This window comes from Ixodes scapularis, unplaced genomic scaffold (assembly GCF_016920785.2).
Source record: "Ixodes scapularis isolate PalLabHiFi unplaced genomic scaffold, ASM1692078v2 PGA_scaffold0__279_contigs__length_252992795, whole genome shotgun sequence".
NCBI lineage: Eukaryota > Metazoa > Arthropoda > Arachnida > Ixodida > Ixodidae > Ixodes > Ixodes scapularis.
The window spans coordinates 2,625,139-2,644,783 of NW_024609835.1; the positions used below are offsets into that span (position 1 = coordinate 2,625,139).

Genomic DNA, 19,645 nt, shown 5'->3' on the forward strand with positions numbered 1-19,645 from the left:
CGTGTTTAACTTTCATTTCTATTTTCAGTGATTCATGCCGGGTCACTTAGACTTTTTCCTCTTTAACTTTAGTTTGTCCGGGAGTCTACATGTTACGCATCTTCCCCGTCAATACGAAGAGCGAAGGTCACACCCCTTGCAAATCACGCCAGTGCCAAGTAAATAAATACTAACATTAAATAGGAAACTTTACATGGGTCTAAATTCTGCTCAGCTGAGCGTCTATGCGGAGTCCCGTTCAAAACTCTTACAGCACGAGATTCGAGTCTTAATAGCGGCCATACAAACAATATATTACATACTATATTACCTAACTGTAAATAAAAAATAACAGAAATAAAAGTTTTTTTTTTTTTTTTAGAAAATACTTTAAACTTGCAAGTTTTTCTAAAGAAAGAGTTGCAAGTTTGAAGTGCAACGCAGGAGAAGTAAAGAAGAGGCCAAGCAAAAAGAAGAATGTTGCATTTAATCGCCATTTTCGTGCTCCAATCACCCGTAGAAAAAATTGCGCTATTCTTTTTGATAGACAGCACGTCCTCCTTGCTCCCCACTGGCAGCCGTGCTTGGCTCGGGCTGCCACGGCAGATGACTCTCTTGACATGAGATGGATGAATCGCACAGACGGGCAACCTATTCCCGGTGCACCAGCACAAAGAGACCCAGGCAGCCCAGAACGAGGAACTGCAACCAGGAAGACACAAAACTCCTTTTTCACTCCACCCGAGCACAGGGGAGTACATCTCTGGGTGTAATCTCGAGCATTCCAACCGAAACACAAAGGGAATTGAGGCCCAAATAAGGAACATGGAAAGGAGCCTCCCAGTCACTGACATTTTGCTAAGAGGCTTAGCACATGGAAAAGCTGTCTTCTAAAGGGGTAGTAAAAAAAAAGAATAATATTTCCAAATTGTAATATTTTAGCCTCGTACCATTTTCAAAGTATTTTGGCAAAATATTGCATCAATAGTCACTCTAGTCAAGTTGAAAAAATGTGTAGCTTGAGAGACCACGCAACAGAAATGGTCCTTACGGGACAAATCCATTTTAGAAATGCATATACCTTCGTGTAATGAGGCAGCATATATGATGAGTTACGATTGAGATCCACTTCAAAATGAATGAGTTGTTTGGGTTACGATTTCAAACGAGTGAGTTGCACGCATTAATTTTTAGAAAAGGCGTAAAAATGACCGTCTACGATTGATTTGAAACATATGAGAGATGCCCTACCGACCCACTGCGTCTAAATTTTACAGTTTTTATTCGAGATTACGCATCTCGAGTCAAAACTGCCGTCGCTGAGCGTGCCATTACCTCCTGGTCATGTTGCGCACTGCTTGCGCCGGTCTTGCAAACCACGGAATGTGGACTCTGGCCTGCTGCGGGCCAGGTGAGAATTTGGCCTTACTCACGGTGTAAGATAATACTCTTCAGGTGAGGACAGCGCGCTCCTCACGACGTGCCGATAAAGTTTGCTTTTCACTCTCTCTTTCACTATGGTTTCAAGTGGCGCCGCCAGATGACTCGTCGTACGGTGTAAGACGCAGAAGGCAGGCAGCAGTGCACAAGACGGCTCGTGCCGCCTCATGCTCCACACGCGCAGCGCTCCAGCAAGGTTGTCACATGTGCAGAAAGACCACGGTGTACCGGGGTGTCATGGCAACGAGAGAATTTTTTAGAGCACAGCTCTTAGGCGCCCGTTTCCAACTCGAGCGGCGCCGCCGTCACCGCACGTTTGCAGGCAACTCAGGTTGCATGCAAACCGCCGGCGTCATCATACGTTGCATGCAGCCCAGGTTGCATTTAGACCAAGTTACATGCAACCCACGTTGTATGCAACCTGTGCCGCGTTGTATGCAACATGCAACCCGGCGACGCCCCCAAGGTCACGTGACACCCCGAGGTCACGTGACCCCCCTCAGTTCCCTTCCCTCCTCCTCGTCCTCGAGAGCTGCGCTCTAATTCGGCATTACACGGAGTTGTAAACGGCTTTCATTTTTTCACTCTCACACAGTTTCACCGTTTGGCCGCCAGCGACACTGTCAGCCACGGGCACGGTGGCCGCGGAATGATGCAGGCTTTCGAATGCCCGTCGAACAAACACTATCTGATTTCTCGCACCACACATTCAGCCCTGCCGTGTCCTCACCTAAAGAGTGTATCTTACACCTTGGCCTTACTTTACTGGCATCGTCACTCTTGTAAACCGAGTGGTCAGCTTTGGTTGCACTTTCAGGTGCCACTCCATTCACCCCTACGCTGAGACTGCAAGGTGCAAGCTACGTCTCTCCTCCGCCACGCATACACCCGCACCCAGAGAGGAAATGAAAGGTCCGGTTGGCACTTGGCTCCCATTGTATTTTCAGCTTAGGGGTGAACTCCGTGCAGTCGGTGACAGGTTAATTAACCAGCCAGTAGGTGCTCCGCCTTCAGCGTGCGCTTGCTGCCATCCATTAAGCTTCACCAGCATGTGTGACAAAGGCGGAAAGCTCACACTCAAGGCAGGGCATCTCCTGGGGTCCTAACCTGTTGCCAACTATGGCCTTGAAGGAATCGTGCCAACAGCCCCTGAACCAAAGAATGTAAACTGCACGTTCCCATTATGAAGAGCCCGACCTCCTTTTCAGCATCGGAGAGGGCAGTGGTATTTTACGAACAAAAACAAAAAAACAATAGCTTGCGTCCGACACAGAAACTCCGCAAACTCGATTTCAAGTTCAGGATACACTGCAGCCTGTCCAGGAAATTAATTTATCGCCGGACTTTGAGGAGGGGTGAAAACAAGTGACGAGCGCGTAAAGAAAGATGTGTGTTGCCACACTCGCATATTTTGGGCCATTATTCGGTACACAGCAATGTCTCGTTACTATGAACACCTCCCATCCCCAAACAATTGTCCATTATGTAAGCCGTCCATAATTATGAGACAAAAATTGGCATATTCAACCAGCTCGTCCCCAAAAATTGCATCCATATAGCGGGTTATCTATATTAACGGGATTTGTATTAACGAGGTATCGCTGTAAAAAAAGTCTAATTATTTTTATTGAAACTTCAAAAAGGCACGTGCACAAGCTCGGCTTTGTCACAAAAGACGCAAACTTTACCCCTTGGGCTTATTTTTCCCGTGTGGACTTTTTCGCTGCCGTGCTGCAGTCTAGGGTGAGCCCGTGCTCACTCGCTCAGCTCCAATTATACGACACGGAGTCTTTTTGCATTCAAATTAATTATCCTTAATCGAAATATATGGGCACCCGAGGGACTTTTCAACACGACCGAATTAAGGGAAAAGCCTAATTTACCGAGGTTAAATTAATGCGAGTTTACCGCGTGCATCTCGTGAAAGTCGATCGTGGTTTGCTGGCAGAAACGCTCGCTCAAAAAGTTACGCTCATTCGCGGCAATTATCTGCTTTTCTATTCAAATATCTCTCATAAGGATTAAGTCTAGACTGTGAGGTGCATTTCCTTTATTCCTCGAGTAGGCCTCATTTACACAAATGCAACCATGGTAAAAGCTAGAGCAGACACCTTGGAAGCTACACCAGCGACGCAATCACACCTCACAAACCAAAGCAGATGCCCTTACGATATGACGGTAAAATTAGGAGCAGGCCATGCAAGCATATGAGTGAATGCTTCATTCTGTAGAGCGATGTGGGGACATGAGATATTTAAGATTCCAATGTCAATTGTTAGTTAAGAGCAAAACAGGGGTAAAACATTATGATCCTATGGGCAACATTTGTGTTAAGCCTATTTCTCGCAGAGATAAAAATAAACGGTGCTGCGACTTATCAGCATATTTATGTTTGCAAAACCATAAGGTGGAAAGAGGGTCAAGCACAAAAACTCCTTTCTGCTATAGGTATTCTGCCTCCAAACATACAAATGATTCAAAGATAGAAGCGCTCACTCACCTTAAACTTTGGATAATCATTCATTAATATTGTTACAATACCGACGTAGGGGACAAATCTGAAAAAGACAGAGACAATGTCGCACAGTGAAGTAACGCAAGGACAAAGCACTCGCGCAAATCTCGAACATATGTGGCAACAAGAAGACGTGAACCACCTACATATAACTAGAGCCCCGCGCGGATAACTGTTTGATTATCCGCATCCGCAGACTTTGTATCGGCATCCGAACGCATCCGCAAACTTTTTGCATTATTGTATCCGTACCCGATCTGCATGCGCATACTTTGCATCCGTATCCGAACCACATGTGATTGTCCTAGGAGTCCGCGACACTCTGCCCGGAGAAAGTATTCCGCTCGTTCCCTGCCAATGTACTAGCTTTCTCGAGACGATTTATGCCCTGCATTCTTTACTTTTTCTATAGATAGCATTTTTGATGAGATGGAACACACTAACTGAAGCGATCTTCAGTGAAAATCATATCTTTCTTAATATCCCTATCGTTTCTTCGAAAGGCGTTTTGTGGACAACTTTTCATGAACATATATTTCATGGACACATGGTTCGTAAACGCTGTACGTTTTGTCGCTACATGCCCCTGTGACGTTTTGTCGACAACGCATTTCTTCACTAAGCCTCTAAAAGCTAGCGCGCGATTCACTAAGGTGCGCCTAACTAAACCATGCCCCCCTCCCCCCTGTAATCCAGGCAAGACGCAAAAAGTTACGAAAATAGCAGGGTTGCGTGTGACGAAACGTCTCAGGTTTTTTGATACCCGATGGCATTCAGTCGACAAACTGAATGCCACCAGGCAAAAATTTAGATCGAGATCCGCGGATATCCGCATCCGCAGCCCCTGACATCCGCAACCGATCCGCAGGGCTCTACATATAACGGTGCCTTTCTCTGACAATTGCACCCACTTATATTATTCTGTGAGGACTTTGTCTGCCCTCCCCAGTTGGAACTGAGCTCTTTGTGGTGCGTCCATTGGTACGCTTTCCCTACTCTCCTCACCGCTCCAGCAGTGTGAACTTGGAAGAAAAAGGACCTAAGGAACTTTGTCTACCTCCTTTGCCTCGAAGCGCCATAAAGCTTCCTCCGTTATTGTTTGCCAAAGACTATGAAGAAAGTGGAGCTCCAGCAGCAACAGTATCCCCCAAACATCCTGGCGCTGCAGATATCATAGTCAGGGCACCACATCGTTAGACGACAGATGCCAGATTTTGTTAGTTATGCTTCTCCAACTCATGTTTCTGAAGTTCCTGATTGCATAATGCGGGGTCTCTACCCTTCAAAAAGCCTTCCAAGCGCAGTGCCCGCAAAAACACTCTTCTAAGACATTTTACGAACAATTTCAGTTGGCTCCTAGAACTTCTATGCAAGTCGCAAATTTGAAGTTACAGTCTGATGCATGCCAGTGTAGGCATGCATCAATTGCTCTTCCAGAGCTCCAGCGATGTGGCGTTCGTTTTTGACGCTGGCACCGCCGGCGGCAAAAAGTTGCCTTCGCTCAGTGATCACACACACAGACGCACCTAAACAATGCGCACGCTCACGAGCGTAAACCGTCTGTACGTACAAGTGAGTGCATCCACAATATGGGTGAAAAGAATCTCCTTCTGTCAAAGTAGTTTTTGCAGGACTGCTTTTCCTAACCAATTTCCTAACCGCCAAAAGCAAGGGACAGTGCTATTCTTTCCATCACTTTTTTTTCCATTTGTGAAGAGCGGAAGTGGGCAATCTAGGGCTCTGTTGGTCTTTTGTCCGAACCCGCCGCGCTAAAACTTCCCTTCCTTTTCAGCCTTCACACACGGTTTTGTCTACTGTTGCTCTGCATTTTTATTTTTACGTCTTTTTCCATAGGCGGGTTTGGTCGCAATTAAGAAAAGACGGTGGGGTTGACTTTCTTCTTTTAACTGCCTGGCATTGACTGTCTCATACCGTAGTCAACAAATTTAGCACTGACAAGCGAGCTTCCCATGTCGGGCAACTTGTGAGCTCAGCCTCATACTGGGCGACAACAAAGCGGGCTTCAACAAGCCCGCGAAAATTAGTGTCGGGCAGGGCCGGCCGTTGGAAATGGATCGTCAGTCGAGGGCGGGCCAGGACTCAAGAAGCGACGGGCCGGCTTGGGCCGGGTTCTTAGATATTGGCCCGTGCGGACCTCTAATACCAAGTGCTCCTCCATCTCCTCCATCGGTCGACAAAGCGAGCGGGCCCCCTTTTGTCCCCCTATAAACTTGGCTCTCCAGAACCGAAATCGTAGGGTCCCACTACCCGTCGAGTTGTCATGTCTCCTCCTCCTAAGCCTTCTTCTCTGTGAGGTACAGCCTAAGGCAGGGGCTCTCAAACATTTGCGTCCCAGGGAACCCCCCTCACCTCCTTGCCAACTGATAACACTCGGCAATAAAGGCATTTAGATAGTGAACGAGAGTTCATTGCACGGACAGAAGAAGGCAAGATGGAGGGGTACAGACAGAATGAAGGCAGAGAGGTTAACCTCGAGCACAATGTAAAATTTACATACATATTAGTGCAAAGGGTGAGATTGCTTCGTACGTACACCAACTCAATCCACGGCTCAGTCCGTGGAAGGTTAAACTGAGGGGGGCACTGCAATTTGGGTGTTCGCGGACCCAGGTTGAGAACCCCTGGTCTAAGGGAACGTTTCATCTGCATTCTGGCTGTCCACCTTGTCGTCTCTGCCGCCTGTGTGTTTTCCAGGAGCTCTGCGGGTTTAATGGTGCAGTTGCACACAGAGTTTTTTCTGCGGAGCAGCCTCGGGAGTGGGCATACGTCATCGAGTTCGGAGGTCGCATGACTCGCGTCACTCTCTGTCCCCCCTGCGGATAACTGCAGAGGGCCTGTCGACGACTCGCAGAATACTTGTCGCCTCTCGCGTCGCCTCATCCTGATAGAAATGGCGACGAATGAGCGAGCGCCGTTTTGCTTTTTTGCTCTTCCCCGCGCCTTGAAGGAAAGCATAGCTGACTCCACCGTGCGAATGCTAGCCTGGTTATCTCCGAATGTCGTCCCCTCCTTTGCGGCTTATCCTCCTCGCACGCTTGTGACGTAGCCGGTTTTTCTTATTAAAGTTTTCGCCGCGGAGATACATCTCTCGTGCAAATACACTACAACTCTGCACCTGCCTGTACCCTCAAGCCAGTTAGCCGGAAATCCGTAGCGTTGCCGTAGTCTTCGCACGCGTTGGATCCACTTGGTGCCTCTCTCTCTGCACACAATGCAGCACAGCGTGCAGTGAGCCCAGCTTTCCTCTGGCAGCCCGTAGAGACGGCTTCTGTAGCTCGCCTCGGATCCCACGCCTCAAAAGTAGAGCAGCCGAGGTACCCCGGATTCCCCCGTTTGACATCGCCTTTTTTGACTGCCAGGGTCATCCTTCCCACATCCCTCTGCCGCCTCTCCAGAAACTCTCTTGTTGGGAACGTGAGTATCAGCACACCATTTGTAAAAGTGGCACCTGGAACGATGACCATCATACATGGACCTCGGATCACCTTGTACCTGTTGAACGTTCAGAGTTCTCTTTGCCAGGATTCCCTTTCCCCTGAGTGTGGCTGTCTTTTTGTCCCGCTCATGATCTGCAAGGTACTTCAACCCCGCATTAACGTATTTGGTGATGTCATGCAACATTCTGCTTTGTAAGGTCCACAGTTGGTCCACCAGCCGATTATTCTGCTTGAGACTGCACACTTGCATGGATCAATGTTAATGGCTATACCCTTTGTAACGGGCGGTAGCTTGCGTTACCTAGCCCAAGTCTAAAAGGACAAAAGCATATGATTCCTCCCGCCCTTCTAAGACCAATATTCTCCCCCTAACTATAACCAGGCAGTGTGGGCTATCACCTGGATGACCTTCGGGGGATCAGGAACTAAAAACATCACCCCCCGCCTCTTCGCCTCGGCGAGGGAGTCGCCAATTTTCCTCTGTCCCGCCTGTCCCCAGCTGTGCTACCTAGTTAGTTGTGCATCATTCAATTTTCCCTAGATAATTTCCACCAATCTTCTGATCACCTCTTTATCCCTGCAATCCTTTTCTCTTCCATCCTCACATCATCGCTCGCAAAACCCAAGGCCCCGGCCAAATCCGTTACCCTTTCAGGGAGGGCAAGGCGAAGCCCCGTGCACTTCAAAACCAAGTGCTCTAGTGTCTCGCTCTCATTATGGCAGGCAGCAAATAATGTGTCTCCCAAAATTTAGCCCATATGTCCTCGTCCTCAAAACTCCCGCACTCACCTCGAACAGCAAAGCCCTTACCAGTGAACTGTCAAACGTATTTTCCTTTATGTCCTACTTTCATGACCTGTGTATTGTCAGAGCTGATTTCTCCTGCATCCTTCCCTCCTAGATTTTCTTTGCTGCCTCTTTCACCCCCCTTCTCCACTGAAGTAATTTGCTCAGACACATCACTAGTGTGTAGAGATATAAATGCAAGCTTTCGGGTTCGGTTTGTCCATTTTGTGTTTAAACTTTTCACATATAAATACTCGAATACCTTCCGTGCCCACCGCGTATTATCCATTTCGGTCAACCTTTGTTCAAATTTCAACTTGCTAATTGCCTCCCTGCTCTCAAAAGACGACCATCCCATGTCCCCCCCCATACTCCCTCATTTGGTGTTTTTCCATATGCTCTCAGTGCCAATCTGTCAACGCTTCTTTGTCAAATCTCTAATCCTGATTGAACTTCTGATTTCATGCAGAGTACTGCATTGCCAAAAGAGAGTCCTGGTACCATCACTCCTTTCCATGTACCTCAGACCACTTCATATCTCTTAAAATTCTATAGTGCACCTTGAGCTTCCTAATAGATTAATTTCTTTTCTATTTTTTAATTATATTCTCCTCATACTCCTCTAGATATTTTCTTCCCTCATTGAGCCAGACTCCCAGATATTTGCATTTTCCTACCTAGTCTATTACAATGTCTTGTATCCTCAGGGGCTCCCTCTTTTCATTGTTAAACACCATTACTCCAGACTTGTCACTACTAAAACTCATGCCCAAGGTGTCCCCTTGCTCTCCACATATTCCAGCTAGTTCCTGTAACGTATCCTGGTTAACTGCCATGAGTACTATGTCACCCGCATACATCAGTCCTGTACATTTCTCCCTCCTTCCATATAGCTCGCATCAAAACCTAAATTGCTCTGCTCTAATTTCCTTTCAATTTCACTGAGATATATCACGAAGAGCAGAGGTGACAGTGGACAGCCCTGCCTGAGCCCTCTTTTTATTGCTGCAGGTTGTGTAATTTCTGCTTCCCACATTATAACTACCTTATTGTCTGTGTACACCTGCTGAAGAAACCTAACCAAATCTGCATCTAAATTATACTCCCTCAGCTAACCCCAGAGTTGCCAGACTTTAGCTGACCCCCAAAGTTGCCAGACTGAATTTCGAAGAGGGTCTATTGTACACTTATTTTCCCGCAATGTGCTTTTCTAGCAGTAACTTGGGCAGGAAGGAAAGTCTCGAGAAATGTGAAGGGCCTGAACGCACCCTCTGGCCCTCCCCACGATGTCCTTCTTGTCCAGCCACATCTGTCCGGGGGCGTAGAGGCCCCGGTCGTCCACCGAGTTGTTGTCTCCTTTCGTCAGGATCTTCACGGCCCCATCGCTCCTGAAATGGCAATCGGGGGAGACGTTCCTTGCAAAACATGAAGAGCCAGCTCTGGGAAAACCAACCGCCCCAGTTGCCCTTCTAATAAAGTAGAGCACAGACACAAAATATGTGCCCCAGATAAGGGTGGGTAAGCGTGCCCCTAGCAGCATTAGCATGGTGCGCATAAATTAAATTTTGTTTCCAGGAATGCCCAGAGCTGCATACAGGGAATCTGGATCAGGGAACAAACATATCCAAGTGCTTGCTCCATTTGCCTCTAGCAGGGTCGCATTCAATTATTAGCTCCAAGGATTAAAAATATCAAGATACAATACCAGTTGACCAGAAAAAAAAAAGAAAAAAAAAGATTGAAATTATGTTGGTTGGCCATGGTTTTCCAGGCACAGAGATTTACAACCTTCAACCTAGTGACACTAAAATGGATCAACTCGATTGAGTTCAAGGCCGCATTGTACTCCAAGCTATAAAGGCATATGTGCTGGTGTAGTTAGCCAGTGAAGTATTATGCATTTGTGTTTGGCTAACAATGGTTTCTCGTTGTTCTGCCAGCTCTCTCTGTACTCAGTGATGAAAGCAGCATTTGACTTTTTGTAGCAGGTTTTGTAGCGGGCAAAATATTGACTCGGAGCATATGCCAACAACTGTTTGCTCCTCACTTGAAGATGAAAAAGTGATTGCATAAGCAAATGGAACACACCACCGTCTTCCTAGAAATCAGGTTCGGGTCAGAGTAGGTTCCATTTACAATTAGTATTAAAAAAATTGTAAGCATAATCAGTTGAGATAAAGCCTTTCCCCCCTCCCCATTCTACGATCAGTAGCTTATTCAGCCAGTAAATATAATTCCCATAAAATGCCAGCTAAATGCAGCACAATCACTAAGACGTCTATCGATAAAACCAAGTTCTCCCAGGTTCTCTCTACAAAGCTCAATGTTTATAATATTCCTACGCCATAAATTGCCAAAGCAACCACCCACGAATTTTGTAACTTCTTTGCAGTAACATCATTATGAAAACCTACAGTTGCGCTCTAAGAAGTAGCTTTAGTGGCATTGGGGCCAGAGTTCAGCCAAAGTTTGCTGCCCTTTCGATTGACTGCGGCACGAGAACTGCCTCGACTACCCTATTCATTGATTTTATTATTTATTCATTATTCCTATTCATTTATTCAAATCTATTCTTTTTTTTCCTCTTTCTCGGCCAGCCTTTTTAAAATTGGACGTCAGCCTAGAGTCAAGACTGAAGAAGGTCGACCTGCAATAGTAGTGATTACAATTTGCGAGCCAATTGCACCAAGCCAGGCGCTCTTAACACTCTGGTGCAAAGTGAAGTGGTGAAGCTCGACGCGTCTGCATTGGTGTGAAGCGGTAAAGGTTGATGCAAGCAGCATGAGTGCCACGGTCAACTTTGCCAGAACAACTCAGTTGGGAAACTGCCATAGAGCCTGCTCCGAAAAAGTAGCTCCAATCTCGAGAACCGAACTAATGGCGATCACAATGCTGCCATTTCTCCCGCAGCGGCCACTCGAGGAACTGCACGACTACTTGTATTGGTTCGGGAGTATCGCATTCGACAGCGTGTGTTGTGACTATTCTATTTTGGCTTTAATCTGCAATTCTGACGCCGAAACATAAACAATGGAAGGGGTTTCGGGAATGCCAACCCCCGTCTCCCAAGCGGACACACCGTGAATTACCGCCGAAGTTAGGACGTGCCCAGATCGGGATGCACTACCCGAGATCACCAGTGAGACATGGTTGTATAAAAACAATATTAATCGCGCCGCGAAACCTCGTAAACTAAAGATTTTAAAAAACATCATGCGGCTGTCATGCGTAGTGTGCATGTGTTTGAGCATTCTACCGTGCTCTTACCTAAGACGGAACAAACTATATGGTGTGTAAGATGCTCTGGAATACATATTTGTACCAGTTTCCTTTTCTTCTGCTTCTCCAAATATTAGAATCAGCCACTAATTAGATACTTTTATTTTCTTCCGTCGTTTAAGCCCGTTTCTATGCAGGGGTAGCGCAATTTTTAGCAAAAATAAAATTTTAAAGCAAGATGTGGCAGACTTTCCTTGATGGCGCAATTAGGTGCGGCACTTTTATCACTGTGCACCAGGCACATAGTCAGGGTTTTCTTTCGGGGGGGCCCATGACAAAATGCTGTATGAGGAGGAGGGGGGAGAGGAGCTCCCAGCAAAATGAAAGATTTAGGGGGGGACCCGGGCCCCATGGCCCCCCTGGCCACGTGCCTGCTGTGCACCATGTGGTTGCCGCATCGTGCTCTCTCTGGACTACGTGGCACTGGGGGTGTTCACCCGAATAAGAGAAAAATTCAAAACTGCGCTCTACATTTTCAGCTCGTTTATCTTCAGTGGACACGCTCTACAGCAAGAGCAACAATGATGTGTGACGCCATAAGTTGGTGTATGGGGTGAACTGAGCTGCGGCGCCAAGAATGCAACTCTGTCTGGTGTGTTTATCCACATGTTTACAATGTCCATCGATTTCAGCATGGTGCTGTCGTAATTGGGTAATGCTGGTAATAGCGGATGCCTGTTCTGCCGTAGATCGCTCTGTGTTCAGCCAGCCGACAGACGCGGGCTGGGACACGATAATGCCAATAATACACGGGTCCGCCGGGCTTCCTGGCCGACGTTTCTACGATAAGCCACAAGGATTGCGAGAGCCCGCAGTCTTCTCCGGAGACCTTACTTCCATTTCGGAGACGCTTCAATGCATAGGGTACAAGACGCTAAACAGACCATGATCACTGACAAGGCGAAAGTGGCAGGGGGAGTTTCAGGCGTGCCGACTCCAGCGCGAGCATCCTACCTTCAATAACGCTTCAACATCTTGTACACTTTGAGTGTGCGCATGCAACCGAAGTGCAGCGAAAGGCACGGAGCGTTTGCTCACTCTGTCACTAACTATAGTAGGAGATGTGTTCCAAGCACCCCAACTGAACCACCTGGGGCATTCGTTTAGGCAAGTTATAACGCTAGGTCTTCTGTCTCAAGTACGTCCAAGCAATTTCAGGTCCCACCCAGTAACTGCTCATCTATAGTGCACAGCAGCTTCCACCATCCAGCCAATGGCGCTTTTCCCCGTCGTTACCGCCGTCGGCTAGGTGACGCAAGCCACCATCCAATGCAGCGTAGCTCGCTCGTGCACCGAGCAGTGTGCGACCGAGCGAGACACGTGGGCTGCCGATGGACGCGCAATACAAGTAACCACCACATCACAAACCAACCAAAAGAGGAAGGATTGCAATTAGACATGTCGAAAATTTCCCGCATAGATCGATAAATTCATCGACGACAACATCCTTAAAGGCAGATTTACAAAACTGTCTTCTGCCTGGAAGAAAACCGGTTCCCTGTTTTCTGCTCTCCATTTCCCCTTTTGCACTCTTCTCCCCTCTTCTGCACTACTCCCCGCAGAAAACAGGAAGGTTTCCCTCTTTCTCAAATAAAGGAGCTGAAGGAGCTTCCTCTTTTCCGATTGCTCATCCACCTTTCAGGTAAAAACATAGCACCTTGGTAAGCGAGGCTGCCCTGATTGCGATCTGCGATCTGCAGTATCGGTTCCCGTATCCTACAAATTCGTCGTTTGTCTTTGTATAAAATTTTATTGTGGCATTGTGAAAGATTGCCTGCCCCATACTTTGCACAATTCACCTCTTGGTGGGTAGGCGTTCCTTTGGGATTTCCCGGTGGCTGCTCACCTCTCGTGAAGCTTGAGCACCCTGTGGACAATGGGGATGTCCCGCCCCTCCACTTTGAAGACCACAATGTCCCCGACACGGATCGGGTCCTCCTTGTAGTTGGTCAGGAAGAGCAAGTCACCCCGGTGGAATGCTGGCTCCATGCTCCCACTGAAACAGAGGGCTCCTATACTCTACTCACTAGTTACGGGCAGTGGAGAAAGCCGCTCTTGTACAAACTGAGTGACGGGCAAACCTCTTGAGGGGTGAGAAGAGACGGTGGGGTAAAGGGGCAGTTTTTCCTACCCCTCTTCTCCAACTGCTCGGATTACACTCCCGCCCCTGTGCCTTTGGTACGGCTGCAGACAGCTACAGCATGGAAACGCTTTTCAGGCACTTTAGATGGCCCACAAAAGTTGGTTTCTTAACATATTGTGCTGCATTTTACAACAAAGGGGCAAGCCAGTGGTGGAAGTTTACAGTGAAAAAAATCAAGGAATGAACTTACGTCCTTCAAAAGAAAAAAAAAAAAAACCTGTTCTGGGCAATCTACGCCGCCACTTCGCGGACGATGCACACGTAGGGAGAAGTGCTGCCGACAGATGGCGTAAACCGTATCGAGGCAGCGCCAGCCCATTCTGGTATTTTGGCAAGATCGTCTGCAATTTGTCGGCAATACTTCTCTCTACACATTCTACACTGCCTGGTGATAGTTAGGAGGAGAAAATTGTCCTTCGAAGGGTGGGAAAAATCATGTTTTTGTCTTTTTAGACTTAGGCTAGGTGGTGCAAGCTACCCCCCGTTACAAAGAATATAACCATTAACATCCATGTATCCATCGTCTGCAAAGCGGCAGCATAGATTTTTTTTTTTTTTTTTAACGAGGTAAGTTTATTTTTTAATTTTTTTAATGTAAACTTCTACCACCTGCTTGCACCTCTGTAGTAAATTATAGCGCTATATGTCGAGAAAACAATTTTTGCGGGCCGTCTACCTTAAAAGCGTTAGCTTACATGCTGTAGTGAGATACAGTAGAGCTCCAAGGAATCTTTGGTGATACGATTGGTCCGAATCCCTTTGGAACAGCTCTTGGAGCAGTCAAAAGGCCATTTTGGAGCATAAAGGCACACTTCATTTTCATTCGTATCACTGCAAATATTACATTAAGATTCATGCGCTGGCCTGTCCAACTAAAAGGCAATGCCTACTTTGCCATCTCAATTACGTGTAACCTTTTGTGAGCGTCGACTGCACAGCAGGAGTGATTCTCTCAAACACAGAACTGGCTGTTAAGTCGCTTACAGAAGCACCAGACCAGGCACACACTGATGTAAATGGTTATTTAAGGTACGAAATCCCGCTGAAATAATGTTAGAATACAATAACTTTAGCACCTCAATCTATGTTCTCTTCAAGTTCTAGAGGTGATAATAAAACTGTACTACTTAACCAGATACAAGCAAAGCATAAAAGCTAAACCTACAGGAGAGTCAATATAAATCTTGTTGCAATGCAGAAGTATCCTTCCAAAATCTCGAATTGAAAAAAAGATACCACCAAGATATAGCAGCATAGGGGGTATTCAGTGGTGGCCATAGCTATGTGCACTACTGCTGAGCATGTGCTGACGGTGAGCATCCACAATTCTTTTGCCACGTGCATTCCAAATCATTGAGGTTGCCGGTCTTAGCAGCCTATTATTCTGAGGTCGTTCTGAGCATCCGCTAAAAATAGCACACTGAAATATGGCGTCCAGACTGTTCCAATAAAGAGCCTCAGGCAGGCGCCATCTCCAGAGTTAGCGTATGACACCATTTTTCTTCGCTTTCAAAAGACACGAGCTTGTGCGTGCTGGCCTGTGAAGATCGCACGCTGGGCTGCAGATTTGTATACATCGGGAAGGTGTCTACAAGCCCAAGTTTGATTCCGACATTGTGCCACGTCTTGCTCTGGAGGAGTGCTTTCCCCTTAGCACACAGTTCCCGCTTCCCTGCACTACACCAGTGCTCAGTGCATTCAGCGTAACTAACCTGCCAGAAGAGACCCCAAACATCAGAATTATTGCGAAACTTCCGAGTACTGTCAATCTTTGATACAAAATGCAATCGAATAGTAGATTATAAGAGGCGATAATCAAAAGTTCTGAAAACTTGCACAAGTTTATTGTAACGATCCGGCCAGGTAGCGAGGCCCCAGTTAATATATTTTCGGTAGTAATTAAAGTGAAATTAAGTTTTGGCGCAATGCTGGTGCAAATTCCTCAAATTATGGTAGAATACAGTAGGATGTAGCGGGGTAAGCACTTTGGTGCAGCAATCACATCGCTGAATTTTATACGGCTTAGCAGCTCTGAACCACACAGTAGTATGCAGCATTCTGACCACTATTACGCTCTACATCTGCTGGGGACTTTGCTGAGAAGTGAATGCATACTACTGCTGTAGTTTTGACTAGAGAGCCTAAATTTAAGAGAAGGAGTAACTCAAATTATGGAGAGTGTTTGTAGTTTAATGGTGGACACATCCTGCGCAGATTGGATACTCATGCGCGAGAGCAGATAATCTATGCTTCTGCCTCCTCCTCGCAGCTTGTATTGCAAATGCAGCTCATAAACCATGTTATCCCAATCAAGCAGCTGAAAACTCAAAGATAGGCACACTAGTTTTGACCGTGCTAAATACAAGGTGATGTGTCTATATAACCTGAACACTCCAGTGCATCTGGTGCAAATACACAGGGCGGCTTTTTGGGAATGAAGCCTTTGTATCAAACTCGGCCAAAGCAGAAAGAATGGCCACAGATCCACTCTTTGTGCTCTGAAAGTATTTAAGGTATAATTAAGTGCAAGAGCCTGATGCGTAAGGCCATGTGAATCATTTACAAATGATATAGGGCTATACTTCGTTTCAGCTTCGGTCCATGTTATGAGCCGAAGGGCCAATCAAAGAGCGCAAAAAGCGCAGCGTCATGGCGTGCTCTCTGCGCTTGATAGGACTAGCCTGCGGACAAGCGCGCACAGAGATGGGGAATACCAGCTGGTCCTATAAACTGCAGAGAGCACACCACGACGTTGTGCCTCTTTCGCTGTTTGATTGGCCCTCCGGCTCATAACATCAGCCGCGCTCAGACCGAAGCTGAAACGAAGGATAGTGGATAGTCTGAGCGAACGAGAGAATATTAATTTTTGCAATGTTCCGCTCTAAGCTGTAAATTGACAAATTTATATGACACACAGCTTGCTTCAATTTCCACTCTCCTAAGAAGCATCTAAGAAAACTGATTAACCAAATCGTGCAATCTGAGGATGATTACTATCACACTCCTTCCTACAGTGATGAAAGTGGGCATGCATCATATGCAGGCGGCAACTGTAGGTAGATGCAAAAGGGTGTTCTTCGTCTTCATTGAAAAACCATCATGAGGCGAACAGATCTCTCCAATAAATTACAGCCATAAGCAAACAATCTTCCCGACTATCTATCCTGTCTAATGCAGACACAATTTCAACATATCGAAAAGGGTTTTGTGGCTCTCTATCTCATATGTGACCTGCATGTTGCGTGCCATCATCTCATGTTCCTCAACCTTAAAGCCATACTTCCTGTGGGCTTCTAGCAGGAAGAATCCTTTACTGGATAGTAGGATCGGATGCAAAAGCACTGTTGGATCCAAGAACAGAAGTAGCAAGCGCGCTGAACTGTATGAAATAGTGTGCAAAGCGTACCTGAGAACAACCACGATGGGGCTTCCGCTTCCCGTGACAACCATCAGGCCCTTCCATATCATCAGAGCTGATGAAACTATCATGCCGAAATTTAAAACCTGGTAGAGAAGCTGAAAAAACAAGATACACCCGCCGGGCATCAATTTCAAGCAAGCTTTAAAATCTGCTCACCAATTTTTTTTGCCAAGACACCTTACACATATTGAGTACACGTATTACTAATGCTGGGCCCATACGCGTCGCAGAGCACAGCAGCTCAGCGACCACGGGAAAACGGCCGCTCTTTCGAGCATCAATCGCGACCCAAACATATGCAGAAGCGTACGCCACTCCAGATTGCGAGCTTGGGAAGTTTGGTACGCGTTGCGCCAACAAGGCTGGACAGGAACGCCGTACTTTTGAACCCAAAAGATAAACATGAAACGTGTCTGGGGCCCGAGGGGTAGACGGAGTGAAATTACATTGCTAAAAGTTGACGAGAGATGCATAAAAAAGGCCGAACGGCTGAGCACACCTACCTGCCGCTTGTTCATCCGCTTTAGGTCGTCTAACATGCCCAACATGGTTCTTTGTGGTCGATTGTACTGTATTAGAAACAATAAGCTCGACTGTGTCCAGTACTTTCACTCAAATACAAGCGTCACCGCATCCACCGAAAGCGGTACACGTCAGTTAAAAGCATGGAAGTCAAAAAAAGAAAATAATAAGAAAAAAAAAGCGAAATGCTGGATACAATGTTGCCAACAGAGGAATCGGGAATTCTCTCTAATTTGCTGTTAAGGGCCGAGAGAACAAAGTTTGTCTAAAATAAATTCGCTCATTTTTTTGTAAATAAACTCCTTAAAACAAATATGAGAGTTTTAATTAGAATTCATCACTTCTCTCTACTTTCGCGTAGCTTTTAACATCGGGCTAGCAACGGCTGTAGCAACGGATTGTTTAACTCGATTTAAAGGTCGGCGCCATGTTGTGACGCACCCATGGCTGACGTGCATTTGTTCCTGCGTCCGCTTATTAGAAGGTAGAAAACTCTCATGTTGGCGGTGAAGTGGTGAGCGTCGCGATCGTGGTAGTACTCATCTCGTAGGATCGTCAGTCAGCATGAAGTGGTTCGAAGGCTCCATTCCTGAGGCGATCGCCTTGGCCAAGGCCAAGCAGCAAGTGTTTCTGGTCTTCATCGAAGGTACGCACACTTCCTTCTCGTGTTTTTTTATCTCACTCGGGAGAGACAAAACCACTTCGCAGATAGTCGGACTTGTTCACACTGCGATTCACGACGCATTAGTGTGGAAAGGATGGCAAAAATGAGTAAGCGGGGGAACTAAAAAAAAGCAAAAAAAAAAAAAACATCTCGCCAAAAAAAAACAAAAAAAAAAACATCGAACGGTAGGCGATGTTGCACTTACGAGCGGCCGTATGAATCCCGAGAAAACTCGAACTCTGACCAATGTGTTGGTTTATGTAGCGAAGTTTTTCTCAACAGCGACACGTAGCTGTAAGGCTGCTCGAACGTTTTACTCGTTTAATAAAACGCTGGTTTACATACGGTTGCGGCCCCGGCAGTGATGGCTGGTGTTGCGTTTTTGTTTTGTATTTCTTAAAAATACGTCTACTTTCTCTGGAAAGTGGAAACGCCCCAGTTATGAAATGAAACACACTATCTGCTGCGAAAAATCAGGCCATCATATGTGGTGGCGTAATGACTCGTTTACAAATATATATGCATGCAATACAAAAAACGGTTCGTCTTTGTAGACTTCTAAATGCTGGAAGTTATTTTAACAAAAGCTATATAAAACCTGCTAAAACCCAAATGACCTCTTTCCATCACTTAATATCTGAGACAAGAGCTAAAGGCCCTCTGTGTATTCTTTGGTGGTCCCCAGAACTTGATCGTTTTATATCTTGATTAATTTTTTTCATCCAATCAAATAAAATTAACCCCAAAATAATTTTTAGAGCTGAATAATGACCTGAGTTGGATGCTTCTGTACAGCAACTAGCAAGAGCATGTGAATAGTCGAAGGAAATAAAGTGGTGCTTTCTCCCCCTCTTAGCCCAAAACGTAACTGGTCACCTGTGTTTTGAGTCGGTGACTGCCCTAACGTACTGGAAGAAAGTCAGCTCTCTGCCGGACATTCTTGCCTCTCGTTGTATTGTGAGAAGCAGAGAGAATTCGCTGTTTTCTGAAACAGTGGGCATATGCAGTTAAAGAAAATGCTTAAAAATCTTGATGCCTTGAATAAAGCAAAGTCGGTATACACAGACTATGTTTCCGTGGCATTCTTCAAAATTTGCAATGGACACTGCAGTTGTTTTGTTTAGTTGTTTTTTTGGTTAGAGCGTGTTATTGTATTTCAATCTCTGTTCTTTTGTATGTAATGGTGGGCACGTCTTGGATTTCTTGCTTCTTACCATAAACTGTTTGAACGCGAATGCTTAACGGCAGTTCATGTTCTCGTTGGAGCTTGTGGTAGAGACCATTGTGGTAGAGCTAGCTAGCTTTGCGTCTACCCACTAATTGCTTAACTGGTAAAATGTCAAACTAACAATCATGGGGTCGGGTGTTCGATTTCCATTGGGGCGAGTAAAGAACGCCCCTTTTTGAGGGTCAGGTCGTTTTGTTCCGGTCCTTCCTA

At 46.3% G+C, this 19,645-nt stretch overlaps 2 protein-coding genes across 2 annotated transcripts in view; one reads left to right on the top strand and one right to left on the bottom strand.

The window, feature by feature from the left end:
• Positions 1-447: 447 nt before the first annotated feature.
• On the bottom strand, positions 448-17,987 carry LOC8042120 (signal peptidase complex catalytic subunit SEC11A). Its single transcript, XM_029992226.4, has 6 exons — positions 17,525-17,987; positions 17,007-17,116; positions 13,304-13,453; positions 9,447-9,566; positions 3,920-3,977; positions 448-681 (listed from the first exon to the last, which is right to left on the bottom strand). The coding sequence occupies exons 1-6, from the start codon at positions 17,567-17,569 to the stop codon at positions 631-633; spliced, it is 534 nt and encodes a 177-aa protein (XP_029848086.1). The 5' UTR covers positions 17,570-17,987; the 3' UTR covers positions 448-630.
• Positions 17,981-19,645, top strand: part of LOC8036712 (UBX domain-containing protein 4) — a 34,754-nt gene continuing 33,089 nt past the window's right edge. The window contains exon 1 of the mRNA XM_029992225.4: positions 17,981-18,189. Coding sequence (XP_029848085.3) covers positions 18,108-18,189 — 82 coding nt within the window. The 5' untranslated portion in view covers positions 17,981-18,107. The remainder of the gene's footprint in view (positions 18,190-19,645) is intronic.

Excerpts from the sequence above, each read along its gene's own strand:
- LOC8042120 (XM_029992226.4), bottom strand. The coding sequence starts at position 17,569 with ATGTTGGGCATGTTAGACGACCTAAAGCGGATGAACAAGCGGCAG. Across the intron at positions 9,567-13,303 it reads GTGCTCAAGCTTCACGAGAG|GAGCGATGGGGCCGTGAAGA; the intron begins GTGAGCAGCCAC and ends TTGCCATTTCAG. Across the intron at positions 682-3,919 it reads ATGATTATCCAAAGTTTAAG|TTCCTCGTTCTGGGCTGCCT; the intron begins GTGAGTGAGCGC and ends TCCTGGTTGCAG.